Below are 19,193 nucleotides of genomic sequence, written 5' to 3' on the forward strand. Positions count from 1 at the left end.
GCATTTTTGCCTGTTAGATTTAATGACTTGAAAAGCAGAGCGATTGCTCCACGTGTTGTGCATTTTATTGGCTTTTGATTACTCTGCTAAGCATTTGAGTGTTGTTATTAGAGATTATTACAGATTAAATACTGAACTAAACACTGAAGTTGATTTCCAGGGTCACACAGGAAAAACTAAAGCTCTGTCTAAGTATTTCTTTTGAACATCCCCTCTGCTCTTCCTCCTCAGTGAATATGCATGTATGTCGGACTTTGTCTGTCACTTCCTTGACACTTGGCTTCTAGACTTGCAGATCTATGCGGTGACTCCAGTGTCAGACATTTCTGATGTGCCTCAGCTGGAACGTGTGCCTGAGAGGATCAAGAGTTTCTACCGCATAAACAATGTCAGCCGCTTCCACTATGACAGACCTTTCCACAAGGGGCCCAAGGACCGCGAGAATGAGTTCAGGGTACGTTGAGCCCGCAGTGCCAGCTCAGCCCATTTCTGACTCACTGTTTAGTTTTTTTTACATGAAAATACTGAATATGGCTGTAACGCTATTATAAAACGCTATTATAAAACAATGAAACGGATCCAACTCTGTGGAAATTGCAGTGTAATTATGCAGACATTTTTTCATTTAAGAGACATAAGCAGGTATCGGTGACGTAAGCAAGTGCAACACTTAAGGTGGCCACAGGGGAGTGCCTACAGCTCTTAGACAATAACGCCTTTAAAGACCTTTAATGCCTTTAAATTTCTCTGCTACGTAATTGAAGATAAATATAATTAGATTTACTTTATTATGAGCTATGAGAAAAAATTGCAACAAAGTTAAACCAAGTGTTAATAAGATTTTTAGTATTAAATCTGGTCAGCTAAAGTCAATATTGTCACATTTGCCGCATTATTATTTGAGACACATTCTGGTTTAATAGTTCTTCTGTGTGGAGTAAATTGAGTTTGTAATATCAGGTTTTCATTCAAATATGACTCGCTTGTGTAGCAACAGTCACTGAATAAAATGTGACCACATCAGTCGTAATCACTGCAAAATTGAATAATGCGTGAAGAGGAAAAGCAAAACTGCACTAGCATGAAATAATTATAGGCACATAACATATATAGATACAAATAAATATACACTCATCAGCCACTTTATTAAGTACATCTCGTTAGTACCAGGCCTTCAGAGCTGCTTTAATTCTTTGTGGCATAAATTCAATAACATACCTCAGAGATTTTGACCCACCTTGACATGATAGCCTTTCCTGAATGATATACAGCAAATGATACAACGATGAAACTGCCTGCCTATCTTATGTATGAATTTGGTTCCTTCTTAACATTTTCAGATCACTCAGTGCAGCATGTGACACAGTAACGGTTTAAAATGTGCTGAAACCCAGCAGCTCCTTTGGATATAATTCTCTTCATACATTTGGGAAATAAATTCTTAATAACCTCAAAATCTGTTTGAATGTATCTGCTGGAAATGTCTTTTCCCACGCCAGTCTTATTTACTTTCTGAACCATAGCTGCTCTGTTCCTTTTTGACTCCCAGCCAGGGCGAAATGTCACCATCAAACGATGAAGTGAAATGTAACAGCGCACAGAGGCCGTGGTAAAAAAAAGTCAGTGATGAATAATGGTCTGATATTTAGATCGGCAGTTTCTGAAATAGTCAGGCCAACCCATTTGGCACCAAAGACTATTACAAAGTCACTTAAATCATCTTTCTCCCCCATCCTGATGCTCGGTTTAAACTTCAGTAGCTCATTTTGCTTAAATGAACACTTTAGCATGTGTGCCTAACAAAGTGGCCGTTCAGCCTATGTATTGGCTTAATACAACAATAATAAAAGAAGAAAGTCATCTTGACAGGTGGTGAAAAGCATTCATTGTATCAAGTTAATAATTTCATGATATATTTAAAGTCCTAACCACTTAATCTTATTTCACTTAATCTTTCAGATTTATTTCAACTAAGTTTGAAACACAACATTCGGGATCTTATTATCACCAAACAGGATCATAACAGTATCAGATTATAAGAGGCTATCTGTACCAAAAAAGGAATTTAAAGAAGGTATTTTCTATACTGCAAAATTCTGTTTTCTCAAAATAAGATGTTTACATGTGCATAACACAACCAGAATACTCTGACTGTGAGTACTGTAATACTGGATACTACATGTACATAAGGTAAGATAAAAAGAAAAGAAGAAATCAATTTCCCTTAAATTATAACTTTAACAGTCAGTAAATTAATACAGTTGTTTAACTTTTGCTGCTGTTGTTTTTATTGTTGTTATTTTACCTGCCATTTCTATCTCGATGCTAACAATGCTCAAATCCCTACAACCTTCAGGGCTTAAGAGACTTGTAGGTATGATGCTGTTTGTCCTGACACAGTAACCCAAATTCAGAACCACACCACACAGGAATTCTCACTAGTCTGAAATGACCTATATCGTACTCTACAACACGGTGCTGAATAGTTTGCCAGCCCAGTATCTCTTATACACTGTCGGGTCTCCACTCGGTTTTCTTTTATATTAGTCTAGCAGATGTGGCTAATATGAGATGGCTTCTTTGTCCACATGTTTAACAGAGTCTGTGGATTGAGAGAACAACCTTGATCCTCTTGCGTCCTCTCCCTGGTATCTCCCGTTGGGCAGAGGTCGAAAGGAGAGAAGTGGTAAGGAGCTCAAACGTTCTCTCACTCACCTTGTATCGTACACATTACCTAAAGGCCAGTTTTCTGTTAACATTTAAAGGCCATCTCCTCTTTCATCAAAGCTCAGAGTAAATATCTGTATTTATTTCAAGGTGGAGGTCAGCCCTCTGGAGAACGCTATTTACGTGGTGGAGAATAAGACCCAGGAGCTGCGGACTTTGATTAGCCAGTACCAGCACAGGCAGCATCATGGGAACATCAACCCGCTCAGCATGTGCCTCAATGGGGTCATAGATGCTGCTGTGAATGGAGGCATTGCCAGATATCAGGAGGTACTGCTGTAGGGCTGAGGGAGAGGGGAGAGAGGATGGCAGAAATGATGAATGATGAATTGGCGTTGTGAGAGAGATCTTTATTTTTTGCCTCACCCTCTACCACAGGCGTTCTTTGATAAAGACTACATCAGCAGTCACCCAGAGGATACAGAGAGGATCTCACATCTGAAGGATCTAATGCAGGAACAAGTCAGGCTGGGTTTAAAAAGTTCAAAATATACGTTAACTGTATGTTAACCATAACATATGGTTATGAAACCTTCAGGTCACTATTGATTCCTCTGATTTCATCATCAGGTGCACATTCTCGGAGTAGGGCTGGCTGTTCACGAGAAACTGGTGCATCCAGAGATGCGTCCTCTGCACAAAAAGCTTGTGGACCAGTTCCACATGATGAGAACAGGCTTACACCACGTGAGTAGAGTGACACGTGACTCAAACTATACGCCAAGTGTGTTTCAGTGCATTAAGTTTATAAGTAAGTGTATGCGTGAGCAGTGTAAATATTCAGAGCAGTATATGGTTGGGTCCCAGCAGGGTCTGCCTGGCGTGGATCGATTTGGACCTGCGGGGTGCCCAGGGGTTAATTCTCCCAGAGGCATCCTCTCCTCCCACAGCCACATGAGCCCTGAGAGCGTGCGGCTCATGCACAGACACAGGTCAGTCGTGGTGCTCTTCTAAGCTAGCTTAGAGATTCATTTGGTGTTTTAGCCTCATAATTTCCAAACCTTCAAAACAATACCCAGGGCAGCTGTATGAATTTATGCGCTATGTTATGACCGTGATGTGAATCTACAATGCAGTATGAGCCAAACTCTTGAAATTAACACCAAATGCCCTCTGAAATAAATCTGTACAGGCTGTAAAAGAGGCATAAAAATGCAAAATGATTAAACAAACACAGAGATAAATCTTTCAGTGATCTCAACCGTTATGTCTGTCCTGCAGTCCTCTAAACCTGCAGGGCTCGATCCGACACTCGTCCTCCTCCCTGTCCTCTCACACGTCGAGTGAGGCAGGAAACCTCGTCATCATGACCGACGGCCTGATGGGGGAGCACCCTGAGGAGGCATTACACATGCAGGTAGGAGTTGGATGACGTAAAAACGAACAAATACTGGTGGGAATGTGCTTCAGCTTGTAATAATTTGCGTTCTTTACAGAGTGCAACTCACATGAGATCCGATCTTTTGAGGATGTAAACTATAATCTAACTCTTTCACTTAATTGTTATTGTTTTGATGAACTTTTCTTTTCACAGCATTAATCATTGGTTTATTCTACAGAGTACAAAAGCACAAAAGACAAATAAAAGTTTTGTTTTGCAGCCAAGCCCTTCGTCCTCCAGCCTGAGCTCAATCCGCTCCAACTCTTCCCAGATTATTAACTCTGCCCCCTCAAGTGCCAGAGGTGAGGAACAAAGCAGAAAGTCACATCTGATAGTTACTACTGTATATTACCCATACTAACCATCCTGTAATAAGATGCTCACATAAATAAGCAACACTAGAAAGTAACAAGGCTGCAAAATTCTGCACTTTTATGACAACAAACATCTTTGTCTCTTACTTATTTGCAAATAGAAATCGTTTACTTGCGCGTCTTTTCTTTTGTCCAGGCTCTCCATCCTTACCCGATAAGGCCAAACACAACCGAGAAGTGATGATTCTGTTGCCGTCTCATCGCGAGAGAGCCAACAACTCCATGTACTACAACATGGCAGAGAATGGGCAGGTGGGGGAAATCTGCAGTCCCGTAATGCTGAATGAATATACAAACAAAAATGTGTTCTGTTTCTGTGTTTCTGATTCATTTTGTTCTTTTGCTTCATTTTATTTTTTCCAGAACAACCACATGCAGCGTGCCTTACTTCAGCAAGTTAGCCCCTGTAAGCCTTGTACTGATGTTCATATGACGCTACCAGAGAAAGGTAACATATATGAGCAGCAAACTAGCTATTTTGGTGCATAAGATGTTTGTGCTGTCTTAAAAAAAAGTTTTTGTATTCCCTTTCAGTCTTTCCCAACACTCCCAGTAGCTGGAGTCTGGATGGGGAGAACAGGGAGCAGATGACCTACATGCCAGCTTCTACCGGAGGGGTAATAATGCCCCCTGTCCCACCCAGGTCCTTCCCACCAGGTACTATTTCATTTTACTTCACAGTTATGCTTATCGAGGATTTCAGGGAATCTGTTTGGTTAGGGTACTACTCCTCATTGTCTATAATGATCTGGACTTTGTGGGCTTTTATTTTTTTATTCCTTTTCCTGACTTGAACTTCTCTTCACAGGACATTTCCTGATGCACTGTGATGCATTTCACCAACAGAACAGCGACCCTCCTCCTGCCCTGCCTGTCCGTTCCCTCCGAAAGGTACAAGCTTAAGAAAAACATCATCCACTTTGAATTTATAATTTTGTATTTGCCTGTTGTAGCAAAAACCCTGCCACATTAGGGACATTAACGCACACACTGTCAGATATGGTGACTAGTGTGCTTGGTTTCTTTATTATTTACACACTTTTATCACCGTCTTTTCAGACAGAGCCGGAGCTTTTTCAGGGCGCCAGCCGCTGTAGATTTCTGGCTGCCAAACCAAGTTCTGTGCAGTCACCTCAGTCTCAGTGCGCTACTGCATAAGTAGAAGAGACATGATTAGATAAGGACTGACAGTTTCCAGCCAGCCTCTCTTGGCACGGTCTTCTAAACCTTCTACTCCACCCCTCCCCTGCATCTGAGCCAAAGACCACACCCTGCTACCACACCTGCTTTGTTCAGGACGCATGACTTTCAACACTGGCAAATGTTTACTTTGTTTATTTTGATCTTTTGATTATTTGAGGTTTCTCCTATCCTCGATCCACTTTTAGATATCATCTTTACTCTTTTCCCCATTAAGATGAAATTTGACAACAGCTCTAAAAAGCACCCAAGAGGGAAAAAGTTAAAAGAGATATCAAGCCGAAATGTAAACGTTAAATGTAAACAACATTACTTTAAAAAAAGACACCCATGACATCCTCTCTCTTTCTCTTTCTCTTTCTCTAGTCTCCTCTCCACCCAATCCCTGGCTCTCCTACCAGTCCTCAGTCTGCTTTGGGAGGCAGTAACTCCACTCTATCAGGCAGCGCCAGCAGCGGTGTCTCCTCCCTGAGTGAGAGTAACTTTGGGGGTCAGTATCCTGATCCTGGACCCATCAGGAACGATGCCTTGGAGCCTCTTCCAAGTCACCTGTGGTCCCCACCTGACGAGTACATGGCGTCTCCCTACATGCACATCCACTACGGCGGAGGAGAAATCGACTCCATGGACCCGGTTCGCCCTTTCCACTACCGCAGCCCTGCGTCACACCCGCACAACCACCCGCACCCTCACGCTCATGCCCACCCAGGGCTGGACAGCCACTCACATGGGCCACCAACTCACCACCACGCCCCTACTCATGGCCCTCATCACATCCCTTACCGCAGACCTCAGCCTCCAGCTGTTCCCCCCAAACCCTACTTGAGAGAGGGCTGCATTCCTGAGGAGGACCTGCCACCTCAACCCATCCCGCTCCCCCGCAGGATCTTCCATTCCCCTCATGGCCACAGAGAGGACCAGGGCAAACATGCCTGGGAGCAGTGCATCAGCGAGGAGCACGAGGAGACACAGTGATCTGAAACTCCAGCTCAGTTTACGTTAGAGCTTTCTTCTCCTTTTCTTCTTCCCTTCATTTGCACTGAGTAAAAGGAAGCGGTAGTAGAACAAGTCTAATGTGACGCAATGGAGCATGCTCGATTGTCATGTTCTGCGGTTTAACTTCAGTGCACATGAAGGAAAGGAACGAAGGAGCGAAGACGGTTGAAGCTACGGTTTGAGGCACAACCGCTGCCGCTGCTTCGTGTGGCCTCTTAGAATTAAAAGAAAAATATCTCTTGAACAATGGGATCAATTAACTTCTGTTCAAAAATTGATATTGATTGTACACAATTGTACAACTCGTCTGTGAGCATGTTTTTTTTTCCACTTGAGAATAATATGAAAACGGTTTTGTGAAACATGACGACCACGATCATAACCAACATGATCCCAGGTGCAGTATAAGCTGTGAACTCCCTTAATTTTGCTTTTCATGTCATTTCACAACACGAGGAAACTACAGAAGGTTATTAGTCACAGCGAGGTGACTTCTCTGCTTTAAATGCTTCATATATATGAATTCTTATTTTGATAAATTTGCTACATTATAGTGTTTTCAAAGGCTTACGTCCATTATGTTTTTTCAAAACACTGTTAAGTGCTCCTTAATAGTGAATCATATCAAATGCGCACTGTAATACGTGTTGCTGCTGGGCTGTCGCAAATCGCTGGTGTACTTGCAGCTCTCCTCTTGGACCAGCATCTCAAGGGACACGAACTTAAGTCACTGATGATTTCCCATCCGTACCATGCGTATGGAAACCCACGTGAATGTATTCAGATGAGATGTTCCTACTTGTATTGCACCAGCTGCAATCCTGGCTAATGTTTAAGTGCTTTAAGTTGAGTCTTTGTTGAAGACGTCTCTATTTGTCTCTTCTGTGTGACAAAGATATCTCGAGAGGAATGAAGGTGTTTGGGAGTCTGAAGGCAAACTGAGGACAGTTGACAGACAGGCCCCACACCTGTCAGCTTTCATGTTCACGGAGAATGAAGAACTGTCCACTTCACACCTGCTGGACTCCAAACTAACACCAACACCACTCTCTCGCCGTCATTTTCCTTCTCTGTGTATGGTTGTCAGACCATGTTGAGCAGTGAGGGCTGAACCTGGACAGCTGCAGTGGCAATTTTTGTTGCGCCTGACGACACTGTCGAGCCCACACGCCCCCCACCCATCCGCCCCAACTGCTCAGTGACCGGTCGAGGAGCCCACACAGACAGCATTGGAATCGCCTACCTGCCTTAAGTGCACTCAAATGCAGTTTGACCTCTCATCCGGACTGTGGGGAGCTCATGTAGTAACAGCCATTCTCCTTTTCACTTTCTTCACTGTAAACTCCCTGAAGGAAAAAAAAATAGAAAAAAAGAAGATATCTACCTAGTGATGTTTTTGTATGGTTTTGTCCCGCTTTGGTTTCAGATTGTTGTTTGGTTTGTAGCGCTAATATTTCTTATTCTGCCTGCGGCTCTTTCTCAATTACCTTCTGTTGTTTCAAAACTGATGACATGTTACACAAGAATGCTGAAGCCCGGACTGGCAGAAAGGTTTACTTTTACTGTGGGGCAGAAGGAACAGCGCTCTTTATCGTCCCGTGGGGGTTGGAAGGATATAGCTAATATTTTAACAATTACTTGTTTTCCTGGTTGTTTTTTGCAGGTGGATGCTTTGTGTTACTGTACATCAAGTTGTCAGCTGACTAGACAACATCTATTTTTGTATGTGAGATCATCAGTTGTGTGAACATATTTCAGAAACCGTACCGAGACAGAAGGCACTGAATAGGCTGCTGTACTTTGTATGGAGTTGAACATGAGGTCATTAGATCTGTAACGGCACGTGAGTATCTCTTGTGAGCTTGATGGCGTTGAGGATAACTGGTGACTGAAGTGATACTCAAAATATAGGTACAATAGAATTTTTCAATGTAAATTCTGTTATTGTACATACAGCAGTATTGTGAAATATTTTTGAGAATTATTGCAGAAACCCCCAAAAGGTTTATTGTTGTTTTGTGTATATACATGTACTCCAGAGATCAATGTAATTGATAAATATCTATAATCAGTGTTTGGAAAAGGACGAATCCATTAGACTGTGGCCGTCTCCACCGTTCTTGACTTGAGTCCTCTCATATAAATACTTTATACACTTTTCAATGTGCTTTCCTGTACATATGGTGTTAGCATGATCAAACAGTGTTTGGTTGTAAAAGTGGTTTTCCTACTCCCATAACTGCTGTGGTATGGAATTCATTAACAATGCCAAACATTAAAGACAATCTTTTATCAGCTCTAACTCTTCCTCGCTACCTTTTTCTGTACCGTGAAGGGTCACGCAGAATATTGAGTCGACAGTGGAGGGTGCTGTTTGTCACTGAATTACTGAGGCTGAGCGCTACAGTGGTAAGAATGCAGATATTTGTGCTATTTTCAGTTTTGCGAGTGTCTGTGCATAGATAACGGCATGCCACACATCCCCCGAGTCCACCACAACTGAAAGAAGAAGAAGAAAAAAGAAAATGTGACAGCTAAGTGACAGCTAGGGTCCCAGCTGTCACCAGCTCAAACTTCATGCTTTGATATTCTAATGCAACGTATCTGGTGTGTGGTAATGGAGCTGGAATATCAGTGGAGTTTATCTGTTCGTGTAAAGAAAGCATATTTCACAGTAAGCTATTGGCAAACCTTTAAATACTATGGACTTTGATCTGTTTCAGACTATAAATGCTATAAAACTGTAACATAATCACATGATAGGTTTTTATAGTATACTAAGGGTCAAAGGGAATGGGTTAGTTAGAAATAGACTGCAGTCAGAGGCTAAAGTTGACGTGTTTGACCACAAGGGACAGCACCATATTTGGTGAAAAACAAATACTGCACATCAACACAAACACCTCATACAAGCTGTCCAGCATGGTGGTGAAGTGATGATCTTCTGGGCTTAGAACAGGAGCTGGACACCTTGCTGTTGTTGCGCTGACCACAAACTCCTCCGTACTTAAAGTATTTTGGAGTCAAATGGTGGGTCATCTGTCAGGCAGCTAAAACCCAATACTGGGTCATGTAAGAGGACAAAGATTTCAAGTACAAGAACAAACAGAACAGCTGGAAAAGAAAAGAAAGTGTTGTAATGGTCAAAGTCAACCTGCCTGAAATGAGGTGGTGGGCCCTTAAGAGAGCTGTGCCTACACGAATGCCTGCAAACCCCATTGAACTGAAGCAAAGAAGAGTGGCCCAAAATTCCTCTACAATCATGTCAGAGACTGATCATACAGAAAATTGTTTTTTTGAGTTACTGCTGAAAAAGGTGCTCTGATTTGTCATTTGAAGGTGATTTTACAAGCATTATATCTTGGCATGTACTTGGATTTTAGGAGGTCCTAGAAAGAATAATATATAAACTCACAAATGATGTTACCATAGAGACAGAAGAGAAATTCAAGGACCTCAAAGATCAAGTTTTCTTTGTGTCATAATTTAGCTTCACTGTTTGCTGGACTTCAGCAGAAAGTCTATGAAACTGAGGCACTGGCTCTTTTTTTGTTTGCCTCTGAAAAGTGAATGCGTTTGGTAACAGTGAGAACTGCGCATTCATAGTGTCTCGCATATCCATGATGCAGTGACAGAAAAAAACCCAAAACAGAAATAGTTAGGATGAAAGGATTGTAGCTGCCTCTCCTGAGGATGATGATGCTGTGGTGCATGCTGATGCAGATACAGATTTTTTTTTCCACAGCATTGCTGTGAATCCTCAGATCTTTTCTAGCTCCTAGCCATGTTAGTGCCCCTTTTTCCCCCCACACAAACCCCTCTGCCTTACAGTCTCTCTACACTTTGTCTCAAGGGACTTACAGAGCGCATTTTCTCTGCACAGAACGCCATGCGATTGTGCGCTTTTATACATGCACACTTACATGTGAGCACATTGCCCATCATGCCAGCAGAGCTCTTTTCTCCTCTGAGGTTGCACCGTCTCATTCTGCAGTTATTGTTTTGGGGCACATGAGCACAATAGTGTGAAACGAATCTCTCATCAGTTCTTGCAGCTAAAATGAGAACCTCCCATCTTGTTGTTATTTGAGAGAAAACCTAAATGTGGCGTTGTCTTGTTTTTGTGTGTGTGTGTGTGTGTGTGTGTGTGTGTGTGTGTGTGTGTGTGTGTGTGTGTGTGTACTGTTTCCTCCTGAAAATGAGTTTCTGCAAAGCTGCATCATTGCTCTTTGAATGCCTGTGAAGGAAATAGATAAAGCCACCATTAACAGGAACCAAAGACTTTTAATAAGTGAAACAATACTAATAAATAAAGATTAACCAAGTTGCACATTCAAAATAAATTCCAACAAAAAAGACATAACACTGAACAACGTAAAGTACAGTAATATAGCACAGATTATTAAAAAAAAAAACAAAAAAACAAAAACAAAACACCCCCCAGACATTTACAAATTTTCTTAAAAACTTCAAGAGGCAAACGTAGACATTGTATAAAAGCATCATACAGTAGAGCATCTGTCATCTGAGTATAATTTACAAATTTATTGAGGATAAATACTTAGCTGATCTCTAACTTGAGACACACATGTAAACACTGGTAAACATGTGTGTCTCAGGTGAGACCTCAGCCCTTTTTTTTTTTTATTGTTTTTTTGTGATCAATAACAGTGATGAGGTGACAATGAAAGCTGTCCATCAATTCATGGGTAACTCACAAATTATCTATAGTCGTAAATAACTTTTAATAGCTTTATCCACATCTCCATTGGTCTCGTCTCTGTTGGTGTGTCATAGAATAAAAGGCAAGAGCATCTCTGCCAGCGGATATGGCTACATCAGGGGTTTGTGAAAGAACACTGCAGCTGTCCTTCATCTGACTCTGCGCACGGAGCTCAGAGGCTTCATCAGTAGGGAGCGAACTTCTGTCTCTCTGGCTTTTTGATGCAGTTGGCTGAAGAGATTTTGGCTGTGTAGGCAGCCAGAGTGGTGTGGGAGGGTGCTGCAGTGACGGCTACGGCTGGGGCCGGGCTGGACAAAGTCAGAAAGGGGACGGACTTCACCCCCAGCAGCCCGGAGAGGGGCATGGCACCGTACGGAGCTCCCAGAACATGAGCTGGGGTCAGGGTGCTCACGGCAGCCAGGGTGGGTGCAGGAGAAGCAGCTGGGGAGGCTGGCTGGGTGAAGGCCATGTTGAGGTCAACTGGACTTCCCATGCTGGCTGCCTGGGCTGTAGATTTGGCTGTCTCTAAACTATGATAGGAAAAAAAGAAAAGAAAAGAGAGTCGTGAAGATTAGAGGATTATTCTGTTGCTGCAACACTGGGGGAAGTTTCTGGAAAATCATTAAAGGGGAACTCCACCAAAGTTACTTATTGTAGTTTGTTTGCAGGTCTTGGAGAGCATTAATGCATGTGTGGAAAAAAAGAAAAGCTTTTTGTGGCTCCAGAGGGAACTACGTTACATTATAACAGATTTACTGGAAGTGATGCCTTTTAAGTCAGCGTCCGTTAGAGGTTAAAGAACGCAAATGTGAAAATAAGAAGAATCAGAGGGCATGAAAACCAAGTGTTGGAAATACCCACTGCCCTCTTAAAACCCTGCCTCTTGCCCTATGTCAGCTGGGGAAGGCTCCAAGCTCCTGTGACCATGAAGTGGAAGGAAATGGATGAATGAAGATGTTAATATTGCAAGTCTATAAGGCGGCCTCCACCATTTGATAAAAAAAATCTTTGTCAGGGAGTGTATCATTTGTTCCATTTGATTTGTCTCCCATAACTTTTTGAACTAGTTGTTTTACAGGTTTGAGCGACTTCACTGTGATCCACTTTATTGCTGCAGTAGCTGTTAGCAGTATTCTTTAATATCTCACCCTCAATATAGTATTTGTTTATGACGTGACAAACATAAGTGAGTACGATCACCAGTATATGGCCCAAATTTTCTTCAACACTTGTTCAACTTTGCTGGAATATCTTTTGCCCCCGTTACTGGTATCCAGAAAAATCTCCTGGCTACCTGTCATTTGACTCCCTCTATGTATTGTAGTTGGTTATCAGGTGCAATCGAGTACATACTGTATATAAACTTTTTTTTTTATCATTGTTGACACCTTTTTGTCACTGCTAGCATATGTTTTACACAGAAAGAAATGCGGTTTGAGGAACACCAAAAAATAATGAGGCAAAGCTGATCTGAATCAGTTACAAGAATTAAAGTGGGAATGTTTTTGTATTTTTTCCTCTTTTTTTTTTTTGAATTGTTAAAAGCAAGAACTGATAACTACATTTAATGCAGATTAATTTCCTTCCTTATGGTCTTATATAGAAGAAAAGCTAATTTAAAAAAAACATGTCAGAGCATAGCAATGCCTGAATTCCAACAAGACATTACTATCCAGCACACAACACAGACCTGCTCTTACTCATTCTTCATACCAGCAGCACCTCATTACCACTTATAGCACAGCCTTTGACCCTTTTAAGTCGGTGCTTTTCTGTCAGGCCTGTGCTTGCAATGATTCATTAGATGGCTGTGTGTGTCACTGGGCCTTACCAGGAGGTAATGAGGTACTGGGCCAGGTTGATGCTCACTGGTGTTCCTGTGATAGTGACATGGCGATCGCTTGTCCCGTCCAGCTGGCTCCCGATTTTAATCTGAGCTCCTGACACCTGCCTGATCTCGTTGATCTTAGTGCCCTGACGACCAATGATCGAGCCAATCAGCTGCGGGAGGACAGAGTTGAGACAGATCAGGTCAGTTTGATGGAAAAATTAATTACTACGTAGATATACAGAATCTGGGGGGTTTAATAAATCATTTGACTGAACGCAGCGTTTTCCCACTGTCGGCTCTGTTGTGCTGATCAAAGTGATTCTGACAAAGGGGGCAAAGGAGAGGGAACACTATGAAAACTGCACTGCTGTTGAGCTGACTTAATGCAGCCCACTTCAAATATTGCAATTACATTGTTTGTCTTCACTGGATTGGTCATTCATCATGCATGTCAAACCTCCTCCCCCCCTCTGGCGGGTCTCCCTTAATTGCTACTGTGTGCGCACCGGTAAAAGAGACGAGAGAAGGCACATTTGCCTCTCATTAATCTGAGTGGCTAAAAGGTTATTGATTCCTCAGAGTGGTGATGACTTCCCAAACAAATCACTTCCCAAACACACGCCAGCTAGATGCATCTCTGCACTAATGGAAAACATAATGGGAAAATAACTCAAATATATAATATACAGTCCCATTGGCTTGAGTGTTCTCTCTGCTGAGAGCAGATTAGACAATGACACGAGTTTTATTGCATTCCAAAATACATTATCACTTTTGTTTTGCTTTCATTACCTGCACCCTTGGCCATTAGTGACAATATTCAGCAGAGCCAAAGCTCGGGGCAACAGCTCAAGTGCAGGGTGTCAAGGCTCAGGCGACAGGGTTATGCTGCCAAATATATTGCGAGTGGGCCAGACAGTGATGAAGTACTTGTAGTAAGTGAGTGTGCAGGAAGTTTAACAGTGGCTGACGTATAGGCAGAAGTACACAACACACACGCGCGCACACACACACACTAACACAATGTCCTCCCTCCATTTTACATTCCTTTCCTGAGAAGTAAGCAGCCTGTTCCACAATGTCTGATCTGTCACACAGCGACCTGGTTGCTCTGCCTGGCTATTATTGGCTCCGCAGTTTATTTAGAAGGGGAGAAATACACAGAGAGTGGCCAGCCTAGAGAGCAACTCTAGAAACAATGCTCCCTACAGAGCTCAAATCACAGATTACATCTCTACCCCACTGAGACTAAAAATCATGGGCCTTTTACACCAGCTTGCCCACACACATCTTTGTGTGAACAAACTGGGAAAAAAGAACAAAAAAAAAAAAATCGGATAATTAAACTTTTGGGCTTTTTAAAAAGCTGTTATTTTAATAAACAGTAATGTTACACAATGCTCGTCGTCCTCACTTGTAAGTGGCCTATATTTTGTTGGTTTACTGCTGAGGCAGTCGTTTGAAAGGACACAAGAAGAGGGATGGGATGGCAAAGGTGCAGCCATTTTTCTTCTGGCTAAATCTTCCTTCCACCGCAGAACTACTGTATACTGCTGACTGGGTGTAAGCAGTTTCTGAATACATCTGTGTGTGCGTGCAACTCTCCTTCGGCTTTCAGTGTGCGAGCACAGAGCAGGATTGTGAGGCCGGAGTGTGGCCGGCCTGGGCTGAAGAGGCTCAGTCATAGCTGTAAGTCCTCTCTTCTGGAACAATGGTTGGAGCTTACAGCTGTCCCTGTCACGTATAGCACTGGACTCCCTCATACCTCTGATGCGTTGTGCTGCTCGCCATGCGGGGGGTTTACATGGGGGAAGAAATGCCTTCAGGCATTTTAGAAATGTTGTTTCAGGGATGTGGCTTTATCCTATACAGTTAAGCGAACCCTTGAGTAACCAGTCCAGTTCTTCCTTTTTTCTTGTTTTCAACAAAGACAGCAGAGTTAAAGTTATTTTTATTCCCTTTTTTATTGCCAAAACACACACCTAGAGGAGTATTTCGACACCGCCATGTGGTTAGATACTCAGTAGCTTTTATTACTCTATGGTCCAAAGACTGTTTTATTCCTGCTTCAGTCACTTCATCAGCACCTTTTTTTTAAAAAGAAATTTAAACTCCAGCCTTATGGTTGAATTTTCAGAGCAACATTTCATTATTGTGAATAATCATGCTTCAGGATAATTAAATGTTCAATTATAAATGACCTCATTACAATTTCAACTTTCAACCCCACCCCACCCACCCACCTACCCACACACACACACACACACACACACACACACACACACACAAATATCCCAGAGCAGGCCATCTGACCAAAATGACCAAACTAATAGTGAATTTAAAGATAAATGTGTGTCTTGCATTTTCATCTCTCAGATTGGAGAGGCATTTCATCAAACCCTGGTGGAGGCTAAGTGGAGAGGGAAAGGATCTTTGTCTGTTTCCTTATTGGCTGTTTTGACAGCAGACAGCTTCTAAGTAGGTCAGGGAACATGAGAGGATTTACTGAACACTCACGGGAGTCCCTCTAAGACATTGCAACTGCAGCCCAGACAATAATGCGAAAGGATCCATATCAGCTCAAAATCCCTTTAACCTTGGGTTAGTCCGAGGTTAAAATAACGCGGATAATTAGTAAGTCGTAAGCATGTCTCTCGTCTCTTTTGAAGTCACGCCAGATGTCTTTGCAGTCGCAGCCAGTCACCTGCTTCGGTGCTGCGTACATGTGAGCTGAGCGTCGGCTTCCTGTTGTTTTTGCTGTCGCTCAAATGGGACAATATAAACAGCATAAAGAACAAAAACACAAAGATCGACTTGCTTTTCCTTACATCATTGGGAATAAGCAGCTCCTGAGACGTCTGAGAGTTTGAGTCCATGCCTGATAAGAGAGAAAATACACGCATCAACTGAATACAACTGAATTGAAATATCATTCGGCTCTTTTAGTTAGCAGAGCCATACAAAAACACCATTGAGATAGAGAAGAAACCCTTTCAGCTGCAAACTGCCAGATATAGTAAAGCATTTAATTTCCATTTTAATGGGCTGATGTTTAACACAGCACTCATTCTTTTCTTTCCCCTAGTTCTCTGACTGCGCACAACGTATCGTTTCACTTAATAGTTTCTCTCTCACACTAGGAGATATAAGAAAGCTACAAAGCCCCCCCTCTCCTCGCTTCTGACTGACAAAAGCTCACAATCAACGCAGATAAAAACAGCTGGCATTTATTTCTGATGTCTAAACACAGGTTAGCAATCTGAAATTAAGAAAGCAATGATTAAAATGCCTGCAATACACACCGGGTATGACAGCTGAAGCAGGCTGGGCAATAGGACTCAGGCCTTGCTGCACTGAGAGCTGATGTAGCTTGGCCAGCTTTAAAACAAAGAGGAAGAACTTGATTGTACACAAAACCACAAACCATTCATGTAATATTAAAATTTTAACACATCCATCAAATGGTCATACCTCTGAGTGTGGAATGCCATATTGGTTTTGCAAAGTGTAGGCCTGAAAAAGAGCATCGTACATTAGGTAAATTACAGCAATAAAAACGTCGCACACAAGCAATAAATCTGCAGCCGCTTAATGGAAGTGCTTCGCTGTCAATGCGTGCCTTTTTCTGATAAGTAAAATTAAATGATAATAAGAGAACCAACTGATCGCACTTTTACCAAAAATAAATAAATAAATAAAAACTAAATTCACTTGTATTGATTCAAGCAATGCAAACACTCTGCATCCATCATGAGCAATATAATTTGTCTGTTTGTCAAGGAAATCACATAAAAATGCTCGGCCAAAGATCCTGAAAGATGGTGAAGAATGAACACACAAAGAAGCCATTAAATGTAGGATACCAGCCACTGACCTTGGTGGATGACAGTGCAGTGCTTTCCTTTGGGGACTTTCTGATTTTTGTTTTGTTTGCCCACGTTTAGAAATATCTACTCCTGAGACGTCAGAATTTGACTTGTGGTGCTCAGTGCATTAAGATGACTTATAAAACATTCATCAGGACATATCTATATGGGCAGTGTACCTTTACTCTTGGTAGTCCACAGGATTACACAAGGACTACTTCATCAGTTTTAAACATTTATATTAAAAATTGTGGTTGACTATTGTGAGAAACTGACACAGAGTTAAAAAATACAAGACTTCTAAAGCCTTGGACCTAGCTGAGATTGCCTTTACCTCTTCATTGTTTGGCCTCCACTGCTCTCCTAATAAAACTAGTTTTCCACCCTCTCTTTTGAATGTATATGAAGCAAAAATACTGAAGTGGAACCTTCTCATTGCCACAAACTTGGCTTGCACATTTTGTGAAAGGGACAAAATGACCAGTGGGCATTATTATAAACAAAAAAGGAATACGAATGAATGTTTTACTCATTATGAGAGGACATTTCTAAACAAATGCAATCTAAAATGTAATCTACTTTGGTTGCCAAAAAGCCATTTACAGACAAAAAACGACAGTATCCCGACGTGCTGGCAAACCTCCAGCAAAGTCTCATGAACTAGCGATTGCATATAACAGGAAATTTAAACAGAGTAGTTTAATTTTGAGGAAAGATTACGTCGTAAACACTCATGTCAACTCCAATAAAGTTTTAAACGAAATCTGCATTATAACTAGATTTTACAGCGGGGCTCTCTGAGAAACAGAAGTACGGCATTTTTTTTTTTTTTTTTTAGCAACACTACTGAGACATGTCAGAAAAGCTTTTAAAATTAAGTGTGTTTTCGAGCTCTGGGACCTCAAATAGAAGATTAGGGTTAAAGGCAACGGTTTAACTGCTTTAAACTGCACAAAGATTCCTTTTCTCTACATTGCAGCAGTCTGATAACAGGCACCCGAAACCTGAAATGTCTTAAAACCAGGGCAAGAAAACATATATGGAAGATAACCACTGAAAGTCAAAATTAAAATTATTTTTTTACTTGATTTGTGTGAAGTGATCCTTTAGACAATTAGCTAAACCCAAGTATTTCTTATAGAAATATTTTTTGTGAAATCCTAACAATACTAAATGTAAAAGTCATTGTACTTGCTGTCTCATTCTAACCCTAACAAACTGAAATAATAGCATATGATCATTAATATTAGTGTAAAGCTTTCTTCTTCCCATTTTCATCCATCTATCCATCCATCTATCTATGGGGTGTTGTGCAGCCCTCCCTCAGTATAGTTACAGCTCGACCAGACAGCACTTAGCTAACTCGATTCTGCCTGACGCCAGCGGTCTGGCTGCTATTACCAGTTCATCCTATAAGGTCATAAACTGGAGAGGCGAGCTCATCTTTACAATGCATCAATACATTGGAGGCTCTATTTATATAGGAAAGCATACACAAACCACAAATTCACTGCAATAATCCTACCAGCTAGAGCACAAGTCATTTCAATTGGGAACTCTTTATATTTCATGAGCCACAGTTAGATTTTGTTTAAGTCTAGGGCTTTTTTGTCAAAGGTTATTGTTTCCTTTCTGGCATGACAGTATCTGCTACTGCTGTCATGGGAAGAATATTCCTAAAGCCGCAATGTTTCTGGAGCAGAGAGATGGCAGAGCTGTGGTGGAGGTGGTGGTGGTGCTGAGTGTGATGGTATCGTGTTTCAGGAGGGGTTATAGCTCTTATGACAGGCCAGAACAATAGCTGCAGCTTACACTCAGCTGTTGTTTTTAATACCTCATGCCATATGATGGAGTGTGTAACTCTGGGCATACCACACAACCCCTCTGCTCACTCACCACGCAAACCATCGCAGCCCTGACACTAATTTGTGCGCTCCACATTGGAATCCAAGACCAGCGTTTGAATCCTGGAGAGATTTTTTTTTCTGTTTGTATTATTGCCCAGTTACCTGCTGGAGGTCCAGGCCACCCTGTGCGACTGAGTACAGAGGGTGGGGTGCAAATTCTGATGCCTCAAACACCTACAAAAACACAA

General features: G+C 41.8%; 2 protein-coding genes across 5 annotated transcripts in view; one reads left to right on the top strand and one right to left on the bottom strand.

Moving 5' to 3' along the window:
- LOC113013052 (dedicator of cytokinesis protein 3-like) overlaps positions 1 to 8,980 on the top strand; it is a 51,698-nt gene extending 42,718 nt beyond the window's left edge. Inside the window, exons 42-54 of one of the 3 annotated variants that reach the window (XM_026153637.2) lie at positions 288 to 454; positions 2,600 to 2,686; positions 2,818 to 2,997; positions 3,106 to 3,189; positions 3,298 to 3,414; positions 3,517 to 3,659; positions 3,949 to 4,084; positions 4,329 to 4,410; positions 4,619 to 4,734; positions 4,846 to 4,930; positions 5,017 to 5,139; positions 5,291 to 5,373; positions 6,049 to 8,980. In XM_026153637.2, the coding sequence (XP_026009422.1) occupies positions 288 to 454; positions 2,600 to 2,686; positions 2,818 to 2,997; positions 3,106 to 3,189; positions 3,298 to 3,414; positions 3,517 to 3,659; positions 3,949 to 4,084; positions 4,329 to 4,410; positions 4,619 to 4,734; positions 4,846 to 4,930; positions 5,017 to 5,139; positions 5,291 to 5,373; positions 6,049 to 6,657 (2,012 nt within the window). In that variant the 3' untranslated portion in view covers positions 6,658 to 8,980. The remainder of the gene's footprint in view (positions 1 to 287; positions 455 to 2,599; positions 2,687 to 2,817; positions 2,998 to 3,105; positions 3,190 to 3,297; positions 3,415 to 3,516; positions 3,660 to 3,948; positions 4,085 to 4,328; positions 4,411 to 4,618; positions 4,735 to 4,845; positions 4,931 to 5,016; positions 5,140 to 5,290; positions 5,374 to 6,048) is intronic. The other 2 variants (XM_026153638.2, XM_026153639.2) reach the window with 2 other exon arrangements.
- A 1,962-nt stretch (positions 8,981 to 10,942) lies between these two features.
- The window catches only part of LOC113013110 (poly(rC)-binding protein 4-like), a 34,622-nt gene continuing 26,371 nt past the window's right edge, over positions 10,943 to 19,193 (bottom strand). For both annotated transcript variants that reach the window (XM_026153735.2, XM_026153736.2), the window contains exons 9-14: positions 19,108 to 19,179; positions 16,704 to 16,745; positions 16,535 to 16,610; positions 16,061 to 16,110; positions 13,233 to 13,402; positions 10,943 to 11,931 (exon numbers count right to left, since the gene is read on the bottom strand). In XM_026153735.2, coding sequence (XP_026009520.1) covers positions 11,586 to 11,931; positions 13,233 to 13,402; positions 16,061 to 16,110; positions 16,535 to 16,610; positions 16,704 to 16,745; positions 19,108 to 19,179 — 756 coding nt within the window. In that variant the 3' untranslated portion in view covers positions 10,943 to 11,585. The remainder of the gene's footprint in view (positions 11,932 to 13,232; positions 13,403 to 16,060; positions 16,111 to 16,534; positions 16,611 to 16,703; positions 16,746 to 19,107; positions 19,180 to 19,193) is intronic.

Source organism: Astatotilapia calliptera, chromosome 20 (genome assembly GCF_964374335.1).
Source record: "Astatotilapia calliptera chromosome 20, fAstCal68.1, whole genome shotgun sequence".
Taxonomy (NCBI): Eukaryota; Metazoa; Chordata; class Actinopteri; order Cichliformes; family Cichlidae; genus Astatotilapia; species Astatotilapia calliptera.